This window comes from Dermochelys coriacea, chromosome 1, assembly GCF_009764565.3.
Source record: "Dermochelys coriacea isolate rDerCor1 chromosome 1, rDerCor1.pri.v4, whole genome shotgun sequence".
NCBI classification, from domain to species: Eukaryota; Metazoa; Chordata; order Testudines; family Dermochelyidae; genus Dermochelys; species Dermochelys coriacea.
The window spans coordinates 44,515,497-44,536,218 of NC_050068.2; the positions used below are offsets into that span (position 1 = coordinate 44,515,497).

A 20,722-nucleotide genomic window follows, 5' to 3' on the forward strand; every position below is an offset into this window, starting at 1 on the left:
AAAGGCCCGCCAACTTTTCAATTTCAATTTCCTGTTTGGCCAGCGTGGCAAACTGCAGGTGAGTGCAGAGGTGACCATGCAGAGCTCATCAGCAGAGTGACCATGATGGAGTCCCAGAATCACAAAAAAGCTCCAGCATGGACCGAACGGGAGGTACGGGATCTGATCGCTGTATGGGAGAGGAATCCGTGCTATCAGAACTCTGTTCCAGTTTTCGAAATGCCAAAACATTTGTCAATCTCCCAGGGCATGAAGGACAGAGGACATAACAGGGACCCGAAGCAGTGCCGCGTGAAACTTAAGGAGCTGAGGCAAGCCTACCAGAAAACAAGAGAGGCGAACGGCCGCTCCGGCTCAGAGCCCCAAACATGCCGCTTCTATGATGAGCTGCATGCCATTTTAGGGGGTTCAGCCACCACAACCCCAGCCGTGTTGTTTGACTCCTTCAATGGAGATGTCCTCAAAACCTGCTTCTGTGTTGCCTCCAAGGAAGATGATGATGAAGTTGTAAATAGCTCATAGCAAGCAAGTGGAGAAACCGGTTTTCCCAACAGCCAGGAACTGTTTCTCACCCTGGACCTGGAGCCAGTACCCCCCAAACCCACCCAAAGCTGCCTCCTGGACCTGCCAGGTGGAGAAGGGACCTCTGGTGAGTGTACCTTTTAAAATAGTATACATGGTTTAAAAGCAAGCATGTTTAATGATTAATTTGCCCTGGCATTTGCAGCTTTCCTGGATGTACTCCCAAAGCCATTGCAAAAGGTTTCTGGGGAGGGCAGCCTTATTCCGTTCACCATGATAGGACACTTTACCACACCAGACCAATAGCACGTACTCGGGAATCATTGTAGAACTGAGCATTGCCGTGTATGTTTGCTGGCATTCAAACAACATCCATTCTTTATCTCTCTGTGTTATCCTCAGGAGAGTGAGATCATTCATGGTCACCTGGTTGAAATAGGGTGCTTTTCTTAAGGGGACATTCAGAAGTGCCTGTTCCTGCTGGGCTGTTTGCCTGTGGGTGAACAGAAATGTTCCCCACTGTTAGCCACGGGGAGGGGGAAGGGGCTAGCCACGTGGCGTGGGGAGGCAAAATGTGACCTTGGAACGAAAGCACATGTGCTATGGCTGTTAACATTACATAAAGGTCCCTTTTTTTTTTCCCTCCACCAGCTGCATGTATTTCAAGGATCACAGGATCTTCTTCCCAGAGGCTAGTGAAGATTAGAAGGCAAAAAAAAAAAAAAACACACTCATGATTAAATGTTCTCTGAGCTCATGCTGTCCTCCCACATTGACAGAGCACAGACTAATGCATGGAGGCAGACAATGTCAGAGTGCAGGAAAGCACAAAATGACAGGGAGGAGAGGTGGTGGGCTGACGAGAGTAAGTGGTGGGCTGAAGACAGGGCTGAAGCTGAAAGGCGGCGGCAGCATGATGAGAGGAGGCAGGATTCAATGCTGAAGCTGCTGAAGGATCTAACTAATATGCTCCAGCGTATGGTTGAGCTCAGGAAAGGCAGCTGGAGCACAGACCGCCGCTACAGCCCCTGTGTAACCAACTGCCCTCCTCCCCAAGTTCCATAGCCTCCTCACCCAGACGCCAAAGAACGCAGTGGGGGGGGGCCTCCGGCTGCCCAGCCACTCCACCCCAGAGGATTGCCCAAGCAACAGAAAGCTGGCATTCAATAAGTTTTAAAGTTTTAAACTTTTAAAGTGCTGTGTGGCCTTGTCCTTCCCTCCTCCACCACCCCTCATGGTGCTTCTCTCCTCCACCACCCCTCCCGGGCTACCTTGACAGTTATCCCCCTGTTTCTGTGATGAATTAATAAAGAATGCATGAATGTGAAGCAACGATGACTTTATTGCCTCTGCAAGCAGTGATCGAAGGGAGGAGGGGAGGGTGATTAGCTTACAGGGAAGTAGAGTGAGCCAAGGGGCGGGGAGTTTCGTTAAGGAGAAACAAACAGAACTCTCACACTGTAGCCTGGCCAGTCATGAAACTGGTTTTCAAAGCTTCTCTGATGTGCACCGCGCCCTCCTGTGCTCTTCTAACCGCCCTGGAGTCTGGCTGCATGTAACCAGCGGCCAGACGATTTGTCTCAACCTCCCACCCTGCCATAAACCTCTCCCCCTTACTCTCTCAGATATTGTGGAGCTCACAGCAAGCAGTAATAACAGTGGGAATATTGGTTTCGCTGAGGTCTAATGGAATCAGTAAACTGCGCCAGTGCGCTTTTAAACGTCCAAATGCACATTCTACAACCATTTTGCACTTGCTCAGCCTGTCGTTGAACAGCTCCTGACTACTGTCCAGGCTGCCTGTGTATGGCTTCATGAGCCATGGCATTAAGGGATAGGCTGGGTCCCCAAGGATAACTATAGGCATTTCAACATCCCCAACGGTTATTTTCTGGTCTGGGAAGAAAGTCCCTTCCTGCAGCTTTTGAAACAGACCAGAGGTCCTGAAGATACGAGCGTCATGTACCTTTTCTGGCCATCCCACGTTGATGTTGGTGAAACGTCCCTTGTGATCCACCAGTGCTTGCAGCACTATCGAAAAGTACCCCTTGTGGTTTATGTACTCGCCGGCTTGGTGCTCCAGTGCCAAGATAGGGATATGGGTTCCGTCTATCACCACACCACAGTTAGGGAATCCCATTGCAGCAAAGCCATCCACTATGACCTGCACATTTCCCAGGGTCACTACCCTTGATATCAGCAGATCTTTGATTGTGTTGGCTACTTGCATCACAGCAGCCCCCACAGTAGATTTGCCCACTCCAAATTGATTCCCAACTGACCGGTAGCTGTCGGGCGTTGCAAGCTTCCACAGGGCTATTGCCACTCGCTTCTCAACTGTGAGGGCTGCTCTCATCTTGGTATTCATATGCCTGGGAAAGCAAGTCACAAATTTCCATAAAAGTGCCCTTATGCATGTGAAAGTTTCACAGCCACTGGGAATCGTCCCAGACCTGCAACACTATGTGGTCCCACCAGTTTGTGCTTGTTTCCTGGGCCCAGAAACGGAGTTCCACGGCATGAACCTGCCCCATTAGCACCATAATGCCTACATTGCCAGGACTCGTGCTTTGAGAGAAGTCTGCGGCCATGTCCTCATCACTCTCGTCACCACGCTGCCATCACCTACTCGTCCGGTTTCGCTTTGCCAGGTTCTGATGCTGCATATACAGCTGGATAATGTGCATGGTGTTTAATGTGCTCCTAATTGCCAAAGTGATCTGAGCAGGCTCCATGTTTGCTGTGGTATGGCATCTGCACAGAAAAAAGGTGCGGAACGATTGTCTGCCATTGCTCTGACGGAGGGAGGGGTGACTGACAACATGGTTTACAGGGTTGGCTTGCAAGGAATTAAAATCAACAAAGGGAGTGGCTTTACATCAAGGAGAAACAAAAACTGTCACACAGAATGGCCCCCTCAAGGATTGAACTCAAAACCCTGGGTTTAGCAGGCTAATGCTCAACCCACTAAGCTATCCCTCCCTCTGGTATTTCAGGCAGGACCTCACGGAGGGAGGGAGGGAGGGAAAGGGGAGCAAATGAATACAAAACAAATCTGGTCTATTTCTTGTTTTGATCCACTCCATCTATCTTTTACATCTTTGGCTGGGATCAGACGGTGCAGAAGGACTGCAAGCCATCCACATCTCCTGGCTGCTCACCATAAGACAATAAGAATGCCTGCAGGACTAAAGAGAATAACCTGGTCAAGTCACTCCTAATTTAGTCCCTGCACCCATATCTGCCCAGGCGCTCCTGACCGACCTTAGCGAGGCGGCAAGGAGCATGTTGGACATGATGAGGATGGCTTTCAGGCCTATTGCACTGTCTGCTGCCACAAGGCAATGGGTTGCTGCTGCTCCTGTGTAGCAATGCAGTACTGCGTCTGCCAGCACCCAGGAAACATACGGTGACAGTGAGCTGAGCGGGCTCCATGCTTGCCGTGGTATGGCTTCTGCACAGGTACCTCATGAAAAAAGGCACAAAACGATTGTCTGCCATTGCTTTCACTGAGGGAGGGCCTGATGACAAGTACCCAGAACCACTCGCGACAATGTTTTTTGCCCCATCAGGCATTGGGATCTCAACCCAGAATTACAATGGGCAGTGGAGACTGCGGGATAGCTACCCACAGTGCAACACTCCGGAAGTCGACGCTAACCTTGGTACTGTGGAAGCACTCCACCGAGTTAATACACTTACAGCATTTTGTGTGGGGACACACACAATCGACTATATAAAAACGATTTCTAAAAAACCAACTTCTATAAATTCGACCTAATTTCGTAGTGCAGACATACCCTAAGACTACAGCTGATAGGTGTTGTCTAACATGCTCTTAAAAACCTCAAGTGAGAAGGATTCCACAAACTGTCTCAGCAACCTATTCCAGTACTTAACTATCCTTATCATTAGAAAGGCTTTTCTAATATCTAACCTAAACCTCCTTTGCTGCACATTAAGCCAGAAACTTCTTGTCCTACCTTCTGTGGACATAGAGAACAATTGATCATCATTATAACAGCCATTACCATAACTGAAGACTTTCAGCAACCCCCACCTACCTCCTTTTTCCTAAAGAATAAATATACTCTTTTTTTTTAATCTTTTCTCATAGGTCATGCTTTCTAAACCTTTTATCTCTGTTGCTCTCCTCTGGACTCTCTTCAGTTAATTCACCTCTTTCCTAAAGTGTGGTACCCAAAACTGGATAAACTATTCCAGCTGAGGTCTTACCAGTGCCAAGTACAGCACAACAATTACCTCCCATGTCTTACATGCAATACTCCTGCTAATACATCACAGAATATTAGCCTTTTTTTTTTTTTGCAATGCATCATATTGCCATTCTATTTGTGATCCACTATAACCCCTAGACCCTTTTCTGCAGTGCTACTGCCTAGCCAGCTATTCCCCATTTTATATTTGTGCATTTGAATACTTTGCACGTTTTTATTGAATTTCATCTTATTTCAGACAAATTCTTCAATTTATAAAGGTTCTTTGGAATTCTAATCCTATTCTCTGATGTGCTTGTGATCCCTCTCAGCTTCATATCATCTACAAATTTTATAAACATATTCTCCACTCCATTATTGAAGTAATTCATGAAAATGTTATGTATTAGTGCGTGTTGGTAGCTCGTTTCAAACTATAGGGATGTACTATATGATAAAGCCACTAATACAAACAGTTGTCTAGGGACAAGTTGAGACCATGTTCTCAACCCAGAATGGTCTAAAAGTTCCTTAGTCATTGCTTTGGGAGTATGGGGAAAGTGACTGCCTTTGGCAGCTCTCCTTTGGGACTGCATGACCAACAAAACTACCATATACAATGCAGTCAGAAAATTGGAGACCAAATACAGACATCTGGTTTCCAGATTTCAGTTGATTTCAAGTACAATTATTAGTAGAATACATATCTATTGCTAAATGCTTTAAAAAGTCACGGCTCCTACAATTTAGAATATAGGTAATCAGGATGAACACAGACCATTTAAAAAAAAAAGAAAAACAAAATCAAACTCAATTTCCGCCCCCGCAAAAAAGTCCTGTCCCCACCCCCAAGATTTTTCTCCAGGAAAGGCTGCTTGCAATAGCTCAAAGTTTTTAATATTACATGAAATATACCGATCACATTATAATAAAGAATATCCAAGACAACTGAATTTTTGTTTAAATATAAAATTAACATTTTTAATTAATCAGTGAATTTCAAATATGCCTTTCAAAATTTCCTACTGAAATCAGGGCAACAAAGTTGTAGATAAAAGGTTTCACAATTTTCAGATTGTGAAAGCATACAGACTGGTGACATATTAATTGGGAGAGTAAAACACATACAAGGACAGAGAACCAAAATGCAGAGTGACATTAAAGCTCTGGGCCAAACTGAAAGAGATGAAATTCAATATAAATTAATGTAAAATTATACATTTATGGAAGGAAATAAAAGCAGATTGATTCTCAGCTTTTCAGAGTCTCTCCAATCCATTTTGAGAGACAAGGAAACAACTGTAAGTAGCAAGCTAAATGTTAATTTATATTATTATTTGTATTATCATAGCACCTAGGAATGCCAGTTATGAACTAGGACCCCACAATGCAGCTGTATTGTTTACAAAGAACACCACATTTGGGGAACCACATGTACAAGTAGAGAAGACAGACAATGAGACCATACCTATGCTACTGGCTATAAGTTTGACCTCTCATTTTTGGGAGATGCTAAGAAACTATAAATAGGATAACAAAGTGATATATGGATTAGATTGCTCACTTGGTAAAGCAACTCCCATCTTTTCATGTACTGTGTATGTATATCGGCCTACTGTATTTTCCACTCCATGCATCCGATGAAGTGGGTTTAGCCCACGAAAGCTTATGTCCAAATAAATTTGTTAGTCTCTAAGGTGCCACAAGTATTCCTCGTTGTTTTTGCCGATACAGACTAACACAGCTACCACTCTGAAACAGAGCACACTAAGTTTATCTAGTCTGAAAAAGACCAGCATATGCTAGTAATACCTTCCAAGTAACAATTTAAATGAAGGTATGGAACTGTTTCATCTAAGGCCAGATATACACTAAAGAGTTAAGTCATACAGCTACGTCCCTCAGGGGTATGAAAAATCCACACCCCTGAGCAACACAGTTAAGATGACCTAAGTCCCCATGTAGACAGAGCTAGGTTGATACAATAATTCTTCCGTTGCCCTAGCTACTGCCTTTCAGTGAGGTGGATTACTTATGTCAAAGAAAGAACCCCTCCTATCAGCATAGTAGCATCTACACTGAAGCACTACAGCGGTGCAGCTGTGCCACTGTAGAGTTCCAAAAGTAGACAAGCCCTCAGATGATATCAGGAATCTGAAACTAAGAAAAAGTTTAGCCAAGATATTATGAAAAACTTTACTGGACAAATCAAGATTTCCTCAGGCAGAATCATGAAAATTAGAGTTTTATTTGTTCATCACAGAGTTCTGAATATCAGCAATGAAACTAACTGGTCTTAGGCCAGGTCTATGCTTAAAAATTTGATCATTCTAGCTACATTGCTCAGGGCTGTGAAAAGTTTCATGCCTTGTGCGACATAGTTAGGTTGACCTAACCCCCTGTGCAGATCAATGGAAGAATTCTTCCATTGACCTTGCTACTGCCTCTTGGAGACGTGAATTAACTACATTGATAGAAAACTCCCTTCTGTTGATGTAGGAAATAGCTATGCTACAGCACCATAGTTGTGTCACGGTAGCAACTGTAGTGTAGTCATACCATTAGTCTCAACTTGCTCGTATTTGGCAAACCTATGAGTAGCAGCAGAAGCACTAAGGCTATGTCTACAATACAGCTTATGTCAGCATAACTTATGTTGCATAGGGGTGTGAATAAACCATCCCCCTCCTGAGCAACGTAAGTTACACTAACAAAAGTGCAAGTGTGGACAGGACTATGTTGGCGGAAAAGTTTCTCCCACCGACATAGCTTCTGCTGCTCACAGAAGTGGTTTTATTATGCCACAGGAGAGCTCTCCTGTTGGCATAGAGCCAGCTTTTTTGTTCTGTGGTAGGACGCAGCCTGGGGTTGCTGTGAGATACTTTCCCCCTGAACTGGTCAAAACATCTGCTGTATGCCTTCCCTCCAGTTCTGCTCCTGCTCAAGGTCTTGTCCAAGATCAAACAAGATGGTGCTCACATCATACTAAAAGCCCCAGAATCGTCTCACCAACATTGGATTTTGTCTTCTCTAGTCCTATCAGTCAGAATCCCTATAATGCTCCTGAGAAATGCGAAAGTGGTCTCCCAGGACAACAGCTGCTCCTTCATCTGACAGCATGGATGCTACGTGGCTAACTTCCTTGGAAAGTCTTTGTTTAAAGAAGAATGCCATACAAGCCAAATGGATGGGCCCAGACTTCTTTGAAATTTATATGGAGAGTGAGGTCCTATGATGACCAAAGCCTCCGAGTCTGATGGGGGTCTAAATGAGCCACAAACACTCGTGGGTTGTTGCGAGACAACGTCAGAAGAGAAAAAGGCCCATGTACACCACAGTGCAAAAGAACTATGGCCGGTTTAATCAGAAACACTCGAGAGAGAGAGGAAAGAGTTGTTTGGGAAAACCTGATTGAGACAGGACCCACTGAAGTCAGGCCTGCCTAGGTTACCATCAGAGGCAGTATGCCTTCAGTATGCATGTAGACTGTCATTTTAAAATCTTTTTTCTCTAGATCCTTTGCTCCCATTGCAAAATAAACAATATTTTTGTTTTAAGAGGACTGTTTTATCACCAGATACCACTGGTCACAGACTCCTGAAATGAAGAACCACAGGTTTCCAAATTCACTCAGACCTGCTGGGTAAGATTAGTTGGTACACACAGAATCATAGAAATATACATCTGAAAGGGACCTCAAAAGGTCATCTAGTTCATCCCCCATATGCTAAAGCAGGACCAAGTATAACTAGACCATCCTTAGATATTATACTATATAGCCCAGGTCTCGGTCTAAGAGTGGGAGAACTGCAGAATTCCACCCCAAAATAGGTAAAGGTAGAAAAGCCATTAGTCAAAAGCCCACTTGACGGACTGCATTCAGAGAGACAAGAAAGGGGACAGAGGTGCAGCTGGCCCTGTAATCATGACATATTAACTAAAACTTCTGGACACAAGTTAAGGTTATTGAGTGTTGCATGTATGAAAAATAACTGGGTCATCACAACACAATCAATTTTGAGCTATTGGTAAACAAGCAATGACATAACAAACCCTCTGTGCAGAGAAGCAGAATAAAGACTATGAAACAGTTCTATTTGTCAATACAATGGTACCCCTGAGATAAAGATGAGAATATTTTTGAAAACTTTGAAGGAAAGAAGTTTACAAATGTAAGATTGTGTTGTCAGTTCTACAAGCTAGCACCAATACTTCACTATAATTGTGTTTCATTATTTCCCAACTAAACTAATACCAAGCTGAAAGGAAACTGTTTCATCCTTCTACATGAAATAGGAAAAATGGTGATTTAAACTTATGCATGGTCTGCCCACAACTAGATTACATTTAATCAGCAGGCATTCTTGTTGGCCTATGAATAGGGCCCTACTAAACTCATGGCCATAAAAAACCATGTCACAGACCATGAAATCAGACCTCCCTCATAAAATGTAGCTATTGGAGGGACGAGAAAGGGGCAGGGAGAGGGGTGTGCCAGCCAGGGGCTCCTACCATTCAGTGGGCTCCAACTGCTAGTCCACTAGGCTGGAAAAGAACAGGACTTCCTCTTCTTCTGCACAGCCCCTCATGAGGGGGAGATCAGACCCACCTCCAGGTACCTCTCCTGGCTGCAGAAAGCTCCATGCCTGGCGCTGCCCTCAGAGCTGGGCTCTGAAGGTAGCAGCCACAGCGCTTCCTGCAGCTTGGGAAGATTACTGGAGGTGGAGGCTTCTTCCCCTGCACAGCCACTCTCGGTGGTGGTGGGGGGAAGGGGGGGAAAGAGATCAGACCACCTCCAGGTACCTTCTCCACTTGCAGGAAGCGCTGCAGCTGAATAAGCCCAGCTCTGAAGGCAGCGCAGCTGTGGAGCTTCCTGCAGTCAGGGGAGGTACCCAGAAGTGGGTATGATTTCCTTTCCAAGCAGCCATGCAGGGGAAGAGGAAGTCCTGGCCCTCTCCAGCTTGGCCCAGACTAGCAGCTAAGAGCCCCCAGTTGGGGCACGCCCAGCAGCACAGGGGAGATCAGACCCATCTCCACCTCCAGGAAACTTCCTCAGCCACAAGAAGCTCCACAACTGCTGCTTTCAGAGTCTACCTCTGAAGGCGGCACAGAGGTGAGGGTGGCAGTCCCCCAACAACAGCTTTGCAACCCCCATGACCCTCTTTTGGGTCAGGACAATGCCGTGAAATTTCAGACGTAAACATGGGAAAAATGTGAAATTGAACAATTTTAAAACCCTGAGGCTGTGAAATTGAACAAAAAGGACTGTGAATTTGGTAGGGCCCTACTGTCAGACTCACTTTCTTAAAGTGTAGCATATCTGTGGAACATATCCTAACAAGAGGCAGAAAATTACACTACAGTAGCAATTCCTATTAACAGCAATTAAAAATAAACTTATTTAAGAAACAAAGCATTGTGGCCTATGTTTATTCATCTTTTTTTACTACTGTATATTCTGAAACCCACAACCGTTTTAAAATATCTCTAATCTGTTCAGTTGCAACTAGAGAACTAAAAATACCCGCTATGTTTTCAGATCTGTGTGATTTAAATGCTTTCCCCCAAATCTCTCTCACCTACCCCATTGTCAGACCAACAGTTTTAAAACTGCAACAACACTTAGTCTCACACAGAATGTTTCCAAGATGGTAGCAATTCCATTTGGAACGATCAGAAGCATTTCAATGTATTATTTTTTCCCCCTTTGCTTTTTTGGAGGGCATATATTTAAACATAATCCATTGTGCTTTCATTTAAATATGCTTCTTTTCCAATCTGAGATTCTGCCACCATCTTAGAACAGCTGTGTGGTGGATTCCCGCAGCTCATGCAGAAATGAGCAGCATTTGGTGCTCTGGTCCATCCAAAGTGAAGATGCTATATTATATTACTGTTTGTCTTTACAATACCCTCATCACCAAGAAAGAAAATTTAAAAACTCTTATATCACTTCAGGCAGTGCTACAGAAGTTCTTCTAATGAGATGCAGTTTTCACAATTTGCCAACTGTCAGTTATGTAATTACATTTTATTATTGAATAGACTATGCTAAAATTTTCCAGTCTTGCTCTCTTTTTTGGGCTGAACATATTTTGAAAGTTTCAACAAAAACTGCAACCTTTATTCTGGCATTTCCACACTTCTGAGTGCTTTAACACTGCAACCACATGTTAAGGTTTTTTGTATGTAATTATTTATATAGACTGTGATAACCACCACAACATGCTATGTACTTTTCTGCTTTAGAGTTTAGTAATCTGAAGAAGTAAAAGTTTACAGATGAGTAAAATGCAAGAAACATGAGAAATAGTTCTATATTTATTCTAACATATATACATACTGTACTTTTATGAGATGTTTTACTTTTAACATTAAGTTTACAGCAAGTCAGATTTCAATAATTTCTTTCCATTGACATTATATTAGTGTTGTACACAATTTGCTCCACCTCAGTTCTATCACTTAGTATTTCAAAGCAATCAAATTATTAATTGAAACTTACGTTAACTAAACCAAAATAGTGCTCATTGACTGGAAACTGTTCCGGACCAATCTCTTTCTCTAAAGCTGAGGCATTGGCGCCCTGGAAAATAAAACAATGCAATTTTAATATTCACAGGTTCTATGGTTCCTTCTATCTATTTATAGTTCTATCTACGTCCACAGTGTAGACATGTAGCATAACTAAAGAAGGAAAAAATTAATTAAATAGCAGTTTCTAGCAGGATACAAGGCCAGCTCTGCAATGGTCAATGTGAATAAGTGCACACACAATTGGCCAGTTACACATTTAACTGATAGTGTATGCACAAATGAGGCATGCAAATACATACCCACCGTTCTGAAAATCTGTCCCAAATGCCCAATATGAACAACAGTAACTTGTTTAAAAACAAAAACAGGTGCTCAATTGCTTTTTGAAGTAGCATGTATTAATGTGGAGAACTATATGCTTGGAATTAGCTGCCTATATTCCACAGTGCACATTTATTCTACCAAAATTAAGTAACTGTTTAAGGCAACTTTAAACCAAACAAATTGAAAATACCAGAAAAGCATGTCTGTCTGAGTTTGAATTTTCTGATCCATCAAAATAAATAAAACCACCAACAGGTTTGGTCAGGATTTGGTACTTATTCCTAGGCACTCCATAACATGGGGCTGATCCAGCCAAAACAAGCATGTACAGCTTTCAGGACATAAATGCTCTGGATTTCCTAGACTCTGTAACAACAGTTGCACCCTAGTCAGGTGAAGAAAGGCAAAGATATGCAAAAAAATTAATCTGACTGTAAATCTGCAGAACAATGGATTAGGCGTCTGTCCTGCCTCTTTCCCAGGGGGTGGTTTTTATGACCCAGCCCAGTCATTATACATGGCAATTAAAATCTTGGCAATGATTAGAGAAACTGAGTATGCTTAGCTAGTCCTAATTAGTCAGCAATACAAAAAATGTAGCCATTTTAATTGTTGGTGTTTTTCTGGCTGACACCTTCAGAATGGAACTTCTTTTTTTTCCTATACAGCTCTTAAAGAAGGCAGAACATCGAGCAAGTGTTCCTCACACTACACCCCATTCATATTTTTAAAGCTTCCAAAATATTGCCTCACCTAACCTCTCTTGCACCAAAACAGATAGTTAACGTAAGTTGTTATATACAAATGCACAAAGCCTTGGAAACAAGCAGGGAGAACTGGAGGTCCTGGTGATGTCAAGGAATTATGACGTGATTGGAATAACAGAGACTTGGTGGGATAACTCACATGACTGGAGTACAGTCATGGATGGTTATAAACTGTTCAGGAAGGACAGGCAGGGCAGAAAAGGTGGGGGAGTAGCACTGTATGTAAGGGAGCAGTATGGCTGCTCAGAGCTCCTGTACGAAACTGTGGAAAAACCTGAGTGTCTCTGGATTAAGTTTAGAAGTGTGTGCAACAAGAGTGATCTCATGGTGGGAGTCTGCTATAGACCACCGGACCAGGGGGATGAGGTGGATGAGGCTTTCTTCCGGCAACTCACGGAAGCTACTAGATCGCATGCCCTGATTCTCATGGGTGACTTTAATTTTCCTGATATCTGCTGGGAGAGCAATACAGCGGTGCATAGACAATCCAGGAAGTTTTTGGAAAGCGTAGGGGACAATTTCCTGGTGCAAGTGCTAGGGGAGCCAACTAGGGGGAGCGCTTTTCTTGACCTGCTGCTCACAAACCGGGTAGAATTAGTGGGGGAAGCAAAAGTGGATGGGAATCTGGGAGGCAGTGACCATGAGTTGGTTGAGTTCAGGATCCTGACGCAGGGAAGAAAGGTAAGCAGCAGGATACGGACCCTGGACTTCAGGAAAGCAGACTTTGACTCCCTCAGGGAACAGATGGCCAGGATCCCCTGGGGGACTAACATGAAAGGGAAGGGAGTCCAGGAGTGCTGGCTGTATTTCAAGGAATCCCTGTTGAGGTTACAGGGACAAACCATCCCGATGAGTCGAAAGAATAGTAAATATGGCAGGCGACCAGCTTGGCTTAATGGTGAAATCCTAGCGGATCTTAAACATAAAAAAGAAGCTTACAAGAAGTGGAAGGTTGGACATATGACCAGGGAAGAGTATAAAAATATTGCTCGGGCATGTAGGAAAGATATCAGGAGGGCCAAATCGCACCTGGAGCTGCAGCTAGCAAGAGATGTCAAGAGTAACAAGAAGGGTTTCTTCAGGTATGTTGGCAACAAGAAGAAAGCCAAGGAAAGTGTGGGCCCCTTACTGAATGAGGGAGGCAAGCTAGTGACAGAGGATGTGGAAAAAGCTAATGTACTCAATGCTTTTTTTGCCTCTGTTTTCACTAACAAGGTCAGCTCCCAGACTGCTGTGCTGGGCAACACAAAATGGGGAAGAGATGGCCAGCCCTCTGTAGAGATAGAGGTGGTTAGGGACTATTTAGAAAAGCTGGACGTGCACAAGTCCATGGGGCCGGACGAATTGCATCCGAGAGTGCTGAAGGAATTGGCGGCTGTGATTGCAGAGCCCTTGGCCATTATCTTTGAAAACTCGTGGCGAACGGGGGAAGTCCCGGATGACTGGAAAAAGGCTAATGTAGTGCCCATCTTTAAAAAAGGGAAGAAGGAGGATCCTGGGAACTACAGGCCGGTCAGCCTCACCTCAGTCCCTGGAAAAATCATGGAGCAGGTCCTCAAAGAATCAATCCTGAAGCACTTAGAGGAGAGGAAAGTGATCAGGAACAGTCAGCATGGATTCACCAAGGGAAGGTCATGCCTGACTAATCTAATCGCCTTTTATGATGAGATTACTGGTTCTGTGGATGAAGGGAAAGCAGTGGATGTATTGTTTCTTGACTTTAGCAAAGCTTTTGACACGGTCTCCCACAGCATTCTTGTCAGCAAGTTAAGGAAGTATGGGCTGGATGAATGCACTATAAGGTGGGTAGAAAGCTGGCTAGATTGTCGGGCTCAACGGGTAGTGATCAATGGCTCCATGTCTAGTTGGCAGCCGGTGTCAAGTGGAGTGCCCCAGGGGTCGGTCCTGGGGCCCGTTTTGTTCAATATCTTCATAAATGATCTGGAGGATGGTGTGGATTGCACTCTCAGCAAATTTGCGGATGATACTAAACTGGGAGGAGTGGTAGATACGCTGGAGGGGAGGGATAGGATACAGAAGGACCTAGACAAATTGGAGGATTGGGCCAAAAGAAATCTAATGAGGTTCAATAAGGATAAGTGCAGGGTCCTGCACTTAGGATGGAAGAATCCAATGCACCGCTACAGACTAGGGACCGAATGGCTCGGCAGCAGTTCTGCGGAAAAGGACCTAGGGGTGACAGTGGACGAGAAGCTGGATATGAGTCAGCAGTGTGCCCTTGTTGCCAAGAAGGCCAATGGCATTTTGGGATGTATAAGTAGGGGCATAGCGAGCAGATCGAGGGACGTGATCGTTCCCCTCTATTCGACACTGGTGAGGCCTCATCTGGAGTACTGTGTCCAGTTTTGGGCCCCACACTACAGGAAGGATGTGGATAAATTGGAAAGAGTACAACGAAGGGCAACGAAAATGATTAGGGGTCTAGAGCACATGACTTATGAGGAGAGGCTGAGGGAGCTGGGATTGTTTAGTCTGCAGAAGAGAAGAATGAGGGGGGATTTGATAGCTGCTTTCAACTACCTGAAAGGGGGTTTCAAAGAGGATGGCTCTAGACTGTTCTCAATGGTAGCAGATGACAGAACGAGGAGTAATGGTCTCAAGTTGCAATGGGGGAGGTTTAGATTGGATATTAGGAAAAACTTTTTCACTAAGAGGGTGGTGAAACACTGGAATGCGTTACCTAGGGAGGTGGTAGAATCTCCTTCCTTAGAGGTTTTTAAGGTCAGGCTTGACAAAGCCCTGGCTGGGATGATTTAACTGGGACTTGGTCCTGCTTTGAGCAGGGGGTTGGACTAGATGACCTTCTGGGGTCCCTTCCAACCCTGATATTCTATGATTCTATGAAAACAGACAGGATTATGTTAAATCATTTTACAATCCCCTAAAAGATGTTTTTATTTCTGTGTATGTTCTGGTTACTTCACCTTTAGTATGATATTTACTGACCTGGAAAAGTTACAAGTATTTTTGCATAACTATAAATAAAGCACACCAAAACAATAAAACATTAGTTCTTTTCTGAGCAACATTTGCATGCGCATCTAGCATTGCAAAGCAACGGACCTCAGGCCACATGATTTTTAACCATTTCAGAAACAACGATCTCCAGGAATGAAATGCCTGGAATGTACTATTATACCAGGATTACATTTTACAGAAGTTAGGGAATGGAGATCATCTACAAGGAGCAGAGAGGCTTGTTTGTTTTATTAATATTAACACTAGAATTTTGCAATCTTCAAGTTGGTTTTCTATACAGTTATATCATCTTGGCCTAATGATAGCCATCTCAGCACTAACATGTGGGAGACGTTATGGTACAATATGAAGCAGTAAAGGCTGGAACTGCTGCAAACTTTGTAAAATAAGGACAGAATATAATGATGTTGCTTATTTTGATGTTTTGGTGATGTTTTTATCTGGCACACTTTACTATTGGACTGTCACCCTACTGCTTCCCTCACCTCCAATACACCACTTCCCCTGTCAACAAAGGAAGTTAGGTTTGTTAAGCATGATTTGTTCTTAAAGCCATTTTGGCTATTACTTATCACTGTATCCTCTAGGTCAGTGGTTCTCAAACTTTTGTACTGGTGACCCCTTTCACATAGCAAGCCTCTGAGTGCAACCCCCTTACAAATTAAAAACACTTTTTTATATATTTAAATCCATTATAAATACTGGATGCAAAGCACGGTTTGGGGTGGAGGCTGACAGCTCACGGTCCCCCATGTAATAACCTCACGACCCCCAAGAGGTCCCGACTGCCAGTTTGAGAATCTCTGCTCTAGGTGCTTACAATTTAATAATTTGTTTCAGTATCTTTCTGGGTAATGAAGTTATGAGGCCTGTGCTTTAATGGCCTGAGTCTTCCTTTTTTCCTGCTTTAAAGATTATAGCAGAGCTCTGCTATACTTAGGGTGACCAGATGTCCTTATTTTATAGGGACAGTCCTGATTTTTGGGTCTTTTTCTTATATAGGCTCCTATTACCCCCCACCCCCGTCCCAATTTTTCACACTTGCTGTCTGGTCACCCTAGCTTTACTTAAGGTTAAGACCAGCTTCCTGTTTAAAGCTTGACTGTTCCAAGTGCTCTAAAATCCTTACAGTTACTCTGATTGCCTTGAAATCTGTGCACCTCATGTGGGTTCAGTGTAGGGTCAGTGATCCAAATTTGGGGCCACTTGGATAAACTCTCTTTTTGGGACAGTTGTTTCTTAAAGTTGACCTATTCTGGCACACAGAGATCAAACCAGTACTCAGATCATCACATCAGGATCTCTGAAGCTCAAGGGTTACCCCCAACAGAGTGCATGGCACCCACCAGCCCTTCAGGGGAAATCTAATTGGAATGTGATTTAAAAAAAGAAAAAGTTTGCTTCTCCAGATGGGCCCACTCCAAGCAGTTCTACTGCTCACACATCAAATGGATTACACTTTGCACAGTTAGAGAGAGCAGCTAACAATCTGAAAAACTCTCTCTACATCACAGAACCTGTGTGGCTCTGATGTTATGTTACAGTCATCAAATCTGAATACCACCAGAGGCACAGAGTATGAATCCAAAATAGGGCAGAAATCTGAAACTGAAAGAAGGGATAATGTTGCTGTGATCTGGCTCTGTAGAAGTTTTTTTTTTTTTTTTCCTCTCCATTCTGGGGAAATGTAATCAAAGTACAACAAAAATTTCAGAAGGCAGTGAAACTACTTTTTGAAAAGAAAAACTACACAAGCAAATACTTGCTCAGAGGGCAGGATGACTAGGGTGAAAGTAGGTGGGAATAAGGGGAGAGGACCTGGGGGAGGGAGGCTAGGGGATGGAGGCTAGTGGGGGGAGCGGGGGAGGGATGCACTGGGAAGGGAATATGGGGGTGACTGACAGGAGACTGGGAAAGAATAGGGATAGGAGTGCTTGTCAGCTCTACATTCCTCACCTGAGTGTGCTAGAATACAGGAGCCCCCAGCCCATCTACAGGGATGTAATCCCCCCTTCTCCAAGTGATCTGGAAAGGCTTGCCTTTCTGGGGAGGGTCTGAGCCTCTCTCCCCACCCCTTCATGTGAGCTGGGATTTGGGGGTCCCTGCCCTCCAAATGTATCTGAGCCTCACTCCCTGCCCTGCTGGGTGAGGTACAGAAACTCAGGGGTTCGATTTCTCCCCACCCCCTTCCTGCCACCACTCATGTAAGCTGGGATGTCTTGTCCCTCTAAGGGCTTCAGGACCCATCTCACTACCCCCTCACATACAAGTCAGGATGTGGGAAAGCCCTGCCCCTCTGGGTGAGGAGCTTAGAACAGGCATGCTCGGAGCATACACCAAGAACACATTGCTGACGCTGGGGTGAGAGGTTGAGAACAGACATACTTGACACATATCACAGCCTCTCTAGTATTGGGTAGAGAGGATGGGAACACTCACGGATATAAATGGAGCAGTTCATATGTTTAGAGCTATTATTACAGGCCACACTCATCTCACTGAGATGTTCTCACCTCTCCAAGCCTCTTTCACCTGCCTTGTTAGCAACTACACATTGCAAACATTTCAAAGCATGACCATTATCCCCATTCCACTATAACAAAATGTACAGGACATAGGAGAAGCACTCAGAAATCATATAGCAAGTGTAGCTTAGTGGAAATACTACTAAACTAGCCTAGATGATTTTGGGCAAGCCATATCACCTCTCTGTGCCTCAGTTTTCTGTATGTAAAATGGAGATAAGAAGAACATAAGAATGGCCACACTAGGTCAGACCAAAGGTCCATCTAGCCCTGTATCCTGTCTTCCGACAATGGCCAACGCCAGGTGCCCCAGAGGGAATGAATAGAACAGTAATCATCAAGTGAGCCATTCCCTGTTGCTCATTCCCAGCTTCTGGCAAACAGAGGCTGCCCTGTCCCTGCCCATCCTGCCTAATAGCCATTGATGGACCTATCCTCCATTAACTTATTTAGTTCTTTTTTGAACCCTGTTATACTCTTGGCCTTCAAAACATCCTCTGACAAAGACTTCCACAGACTAGAAGTTGTGTGAAGAAATACTTCCTTTTATTTGTTTTAAACTTGCGGATTATTAATTTCATTTGGTGATCCCTAGTTCTTGTGTTACAAGAAGGAGTAAACAACACTTCCTTATTCACTTTCTCCACACCTGTCATGATTTTATAGACCTCTATCATATCCCCCCTTAGTTGGCTCTCTTCCAAGTTGAAAAGTCCCAGTCTTATTATTCTCTCCTCATAAGGAAGGCCTTCCATACCCCTAATCATTTTTGTTGCCCTTTTCTGAACCTTTTCCAATTCCAATATTTTTTGAGATGGGGCGACCACATCTGCATGCAGTATTCAAGATTTGGGTGTACCATGGATTTATATAGAGGCAATATGACACTTTTGTCTTACTATCTATCCCTTTCTTAATGATGCCCAACATTCTGTTGGCTTTTTTGTCTGCTGCTGTACATTGAGTGGATGTTTTCAGGGAACTATCCACAGTGACTCCAAGATCTCTTTCATGAGTGGTAACAGCTAATTTAGACCCCATCATTTTATATGTACAGTTGGAATTGTGTTTTCCAATATGTATTACTTTGCATTTATCAACATTGAATTTCATCTGCCATTTTGTTTCCCAGTCACCTAGTTTTGAGAGATACTTTTGTATCTCCTCGCAGTCTGCCTGGGACTTAACTATTTGAGTAGTTCTGTATCTGCAAATTTTGCCACCTCCCTGTTTACCCCTTTTTCCATATCATTTATGAATAGGTTGAATTCAGACCCCTGGGGAACACCACTATTTACCTCTCTCCAGTCTGAAAACTGACCATTTATTCCTACCCTTTGTTTCCGATCTTTTAACAAGTTACCAATCCACGAGAGGACCTTCCCTCTTATCTGATGACAGCTTACTTCACTTAAGAGTCTTTGGTGGAGGGACCTTGTCAAAGCCTTTTGGAAAATCTAAGTACACTATATCTACTAAAAAGAAAAGGAATACTTGTGGCACCTTAGAGACTAAACAAATTTATTTGAGCATAAGCTTTCATGAGCTACAGCTCACTTCATCGGATGCAGTCAGTGCTACAAGTACTCCTTTTCTTTTTGTGAATACAGACTAACACGGCTGCTACTCTGAAAACTATATCTACTGGATCACCCTTGTCCACATGCTTGTTGACCACATCAAAGAATTCTAGTAGATTAGTGAGGCATGATTTCCCTTTACAAAAACCATGTTGAATCTTCCCTAACAAATTGTGTTCATCTATGTGTATGACAATTTTGTTCTTTACTATAGTTTCAACCAGTTTGCCCGAAGTCAGGCTTACCGGCCTGTAATTGCTGGGAGCCCTTTTTAAAAATTAGCATCACATTAGCTATCCTCCTGTCATTTGGTACAGAAGCTGATTTAAATGATAGGTTACAGTTAGTAGTTCTGCAATTTCACATTAGAGTTCCTTCAGAGCTCTTGGGTGAGTACCATCTGGTCCTGGTGACTTATTACTTCTAAAACCTCCTCTAATGACACCTCAATCTGGGACAGTTCCTCAGATTTGTCACCTAAAAAGACTAGCTCAGGTTTGGGAATCTCCCTCACATCCTCAGCCATGAAGACCGAGGCAAAGAATTCATTTAGTTTCTCTGCAATGACCTTATCGTCCTGGAGTGCTCCTTCGGCATCTCCACTGGTTGTTTAGCAAGCTTTCTGCTTCTGATGTACTAAAAAAAAAAAATCTTTGGCTAGCTGTTCTTCAAATTTTTTTGGCCTTCCTAATTATATTTTTATACTTTATTTGCCAGAGTTTCTGCTTCTTTCTATTTTCCTCGCTAGGATTTAATTTCTTTTTAAAGGATGCCTTTTTGCCTCTCACTGCTTCTTTTACTTTGTTGTTTAGCCACAGTAGCACTTCTTTGGATCTCTCTGTTTTTTAATTTGGGATATACATTTAAGTTGAGCCTCTATTATGAGGTCTTTAAAAAGTTTCCATGCAGCTTGCATGGATTTCACTTTTTGAGCTGTACCTTTTAATTTCTGTTTCACTATCTTCCTCATTTTTGTGTAGTCCCCCTTTCTGAAATTAAATGCTATAATGTTGGGCTGTTGAGATGTTTTCCACACCACAGGGATGGTAAATTTAATTATATTATGGTTAGTATTACCAAGTTGTCCAGCTATATTCACCTCTTGGAGCAGATCTTGTGCTCCACTTAGGACTAAATCAAGAATTGCCTCTCCTCTTGTGGGTTCCAGGACTAGCCGCTCCAAGAAGCGGCCGTTTAAGATGTCAGGAAACTTTGTCTCTGCTTCCCATCCTGAGGTGACATATACCCAG

At 43.5% G+C, this 20,722-nt stretch overlaps 1 protein-coding gene across 8 annotated transcripts in view; it reads right to left on the bottom strand.

The window, feature by feature from the left end:
* The window catches only part of USP12 (ubiquitin specific peptidase 12), a 119,336-nt gene that overhangs the window by 48,467 nt on the left and 50,147 nt on the right, over positions 1–20,722 (bottom strand). For all 8 annotated transcript variants that reach the window (XM_043504331.1, XM_043504325.1, XM_038371105.2 and 5 more), the window contains one exon: positions 11,245–11,325. Coding sequence is in view for 7 of the 8 variants with exons in the window: in XM_043504325.1 (XP_043360260.1) it covers positions 11,245–11,325 (81 nt within the window). In the remaining variant the exon portion in view is untranslated. The remainder of the gene's footprint in view (positions 1–11,244; positions 11,326–20,722) is intronic.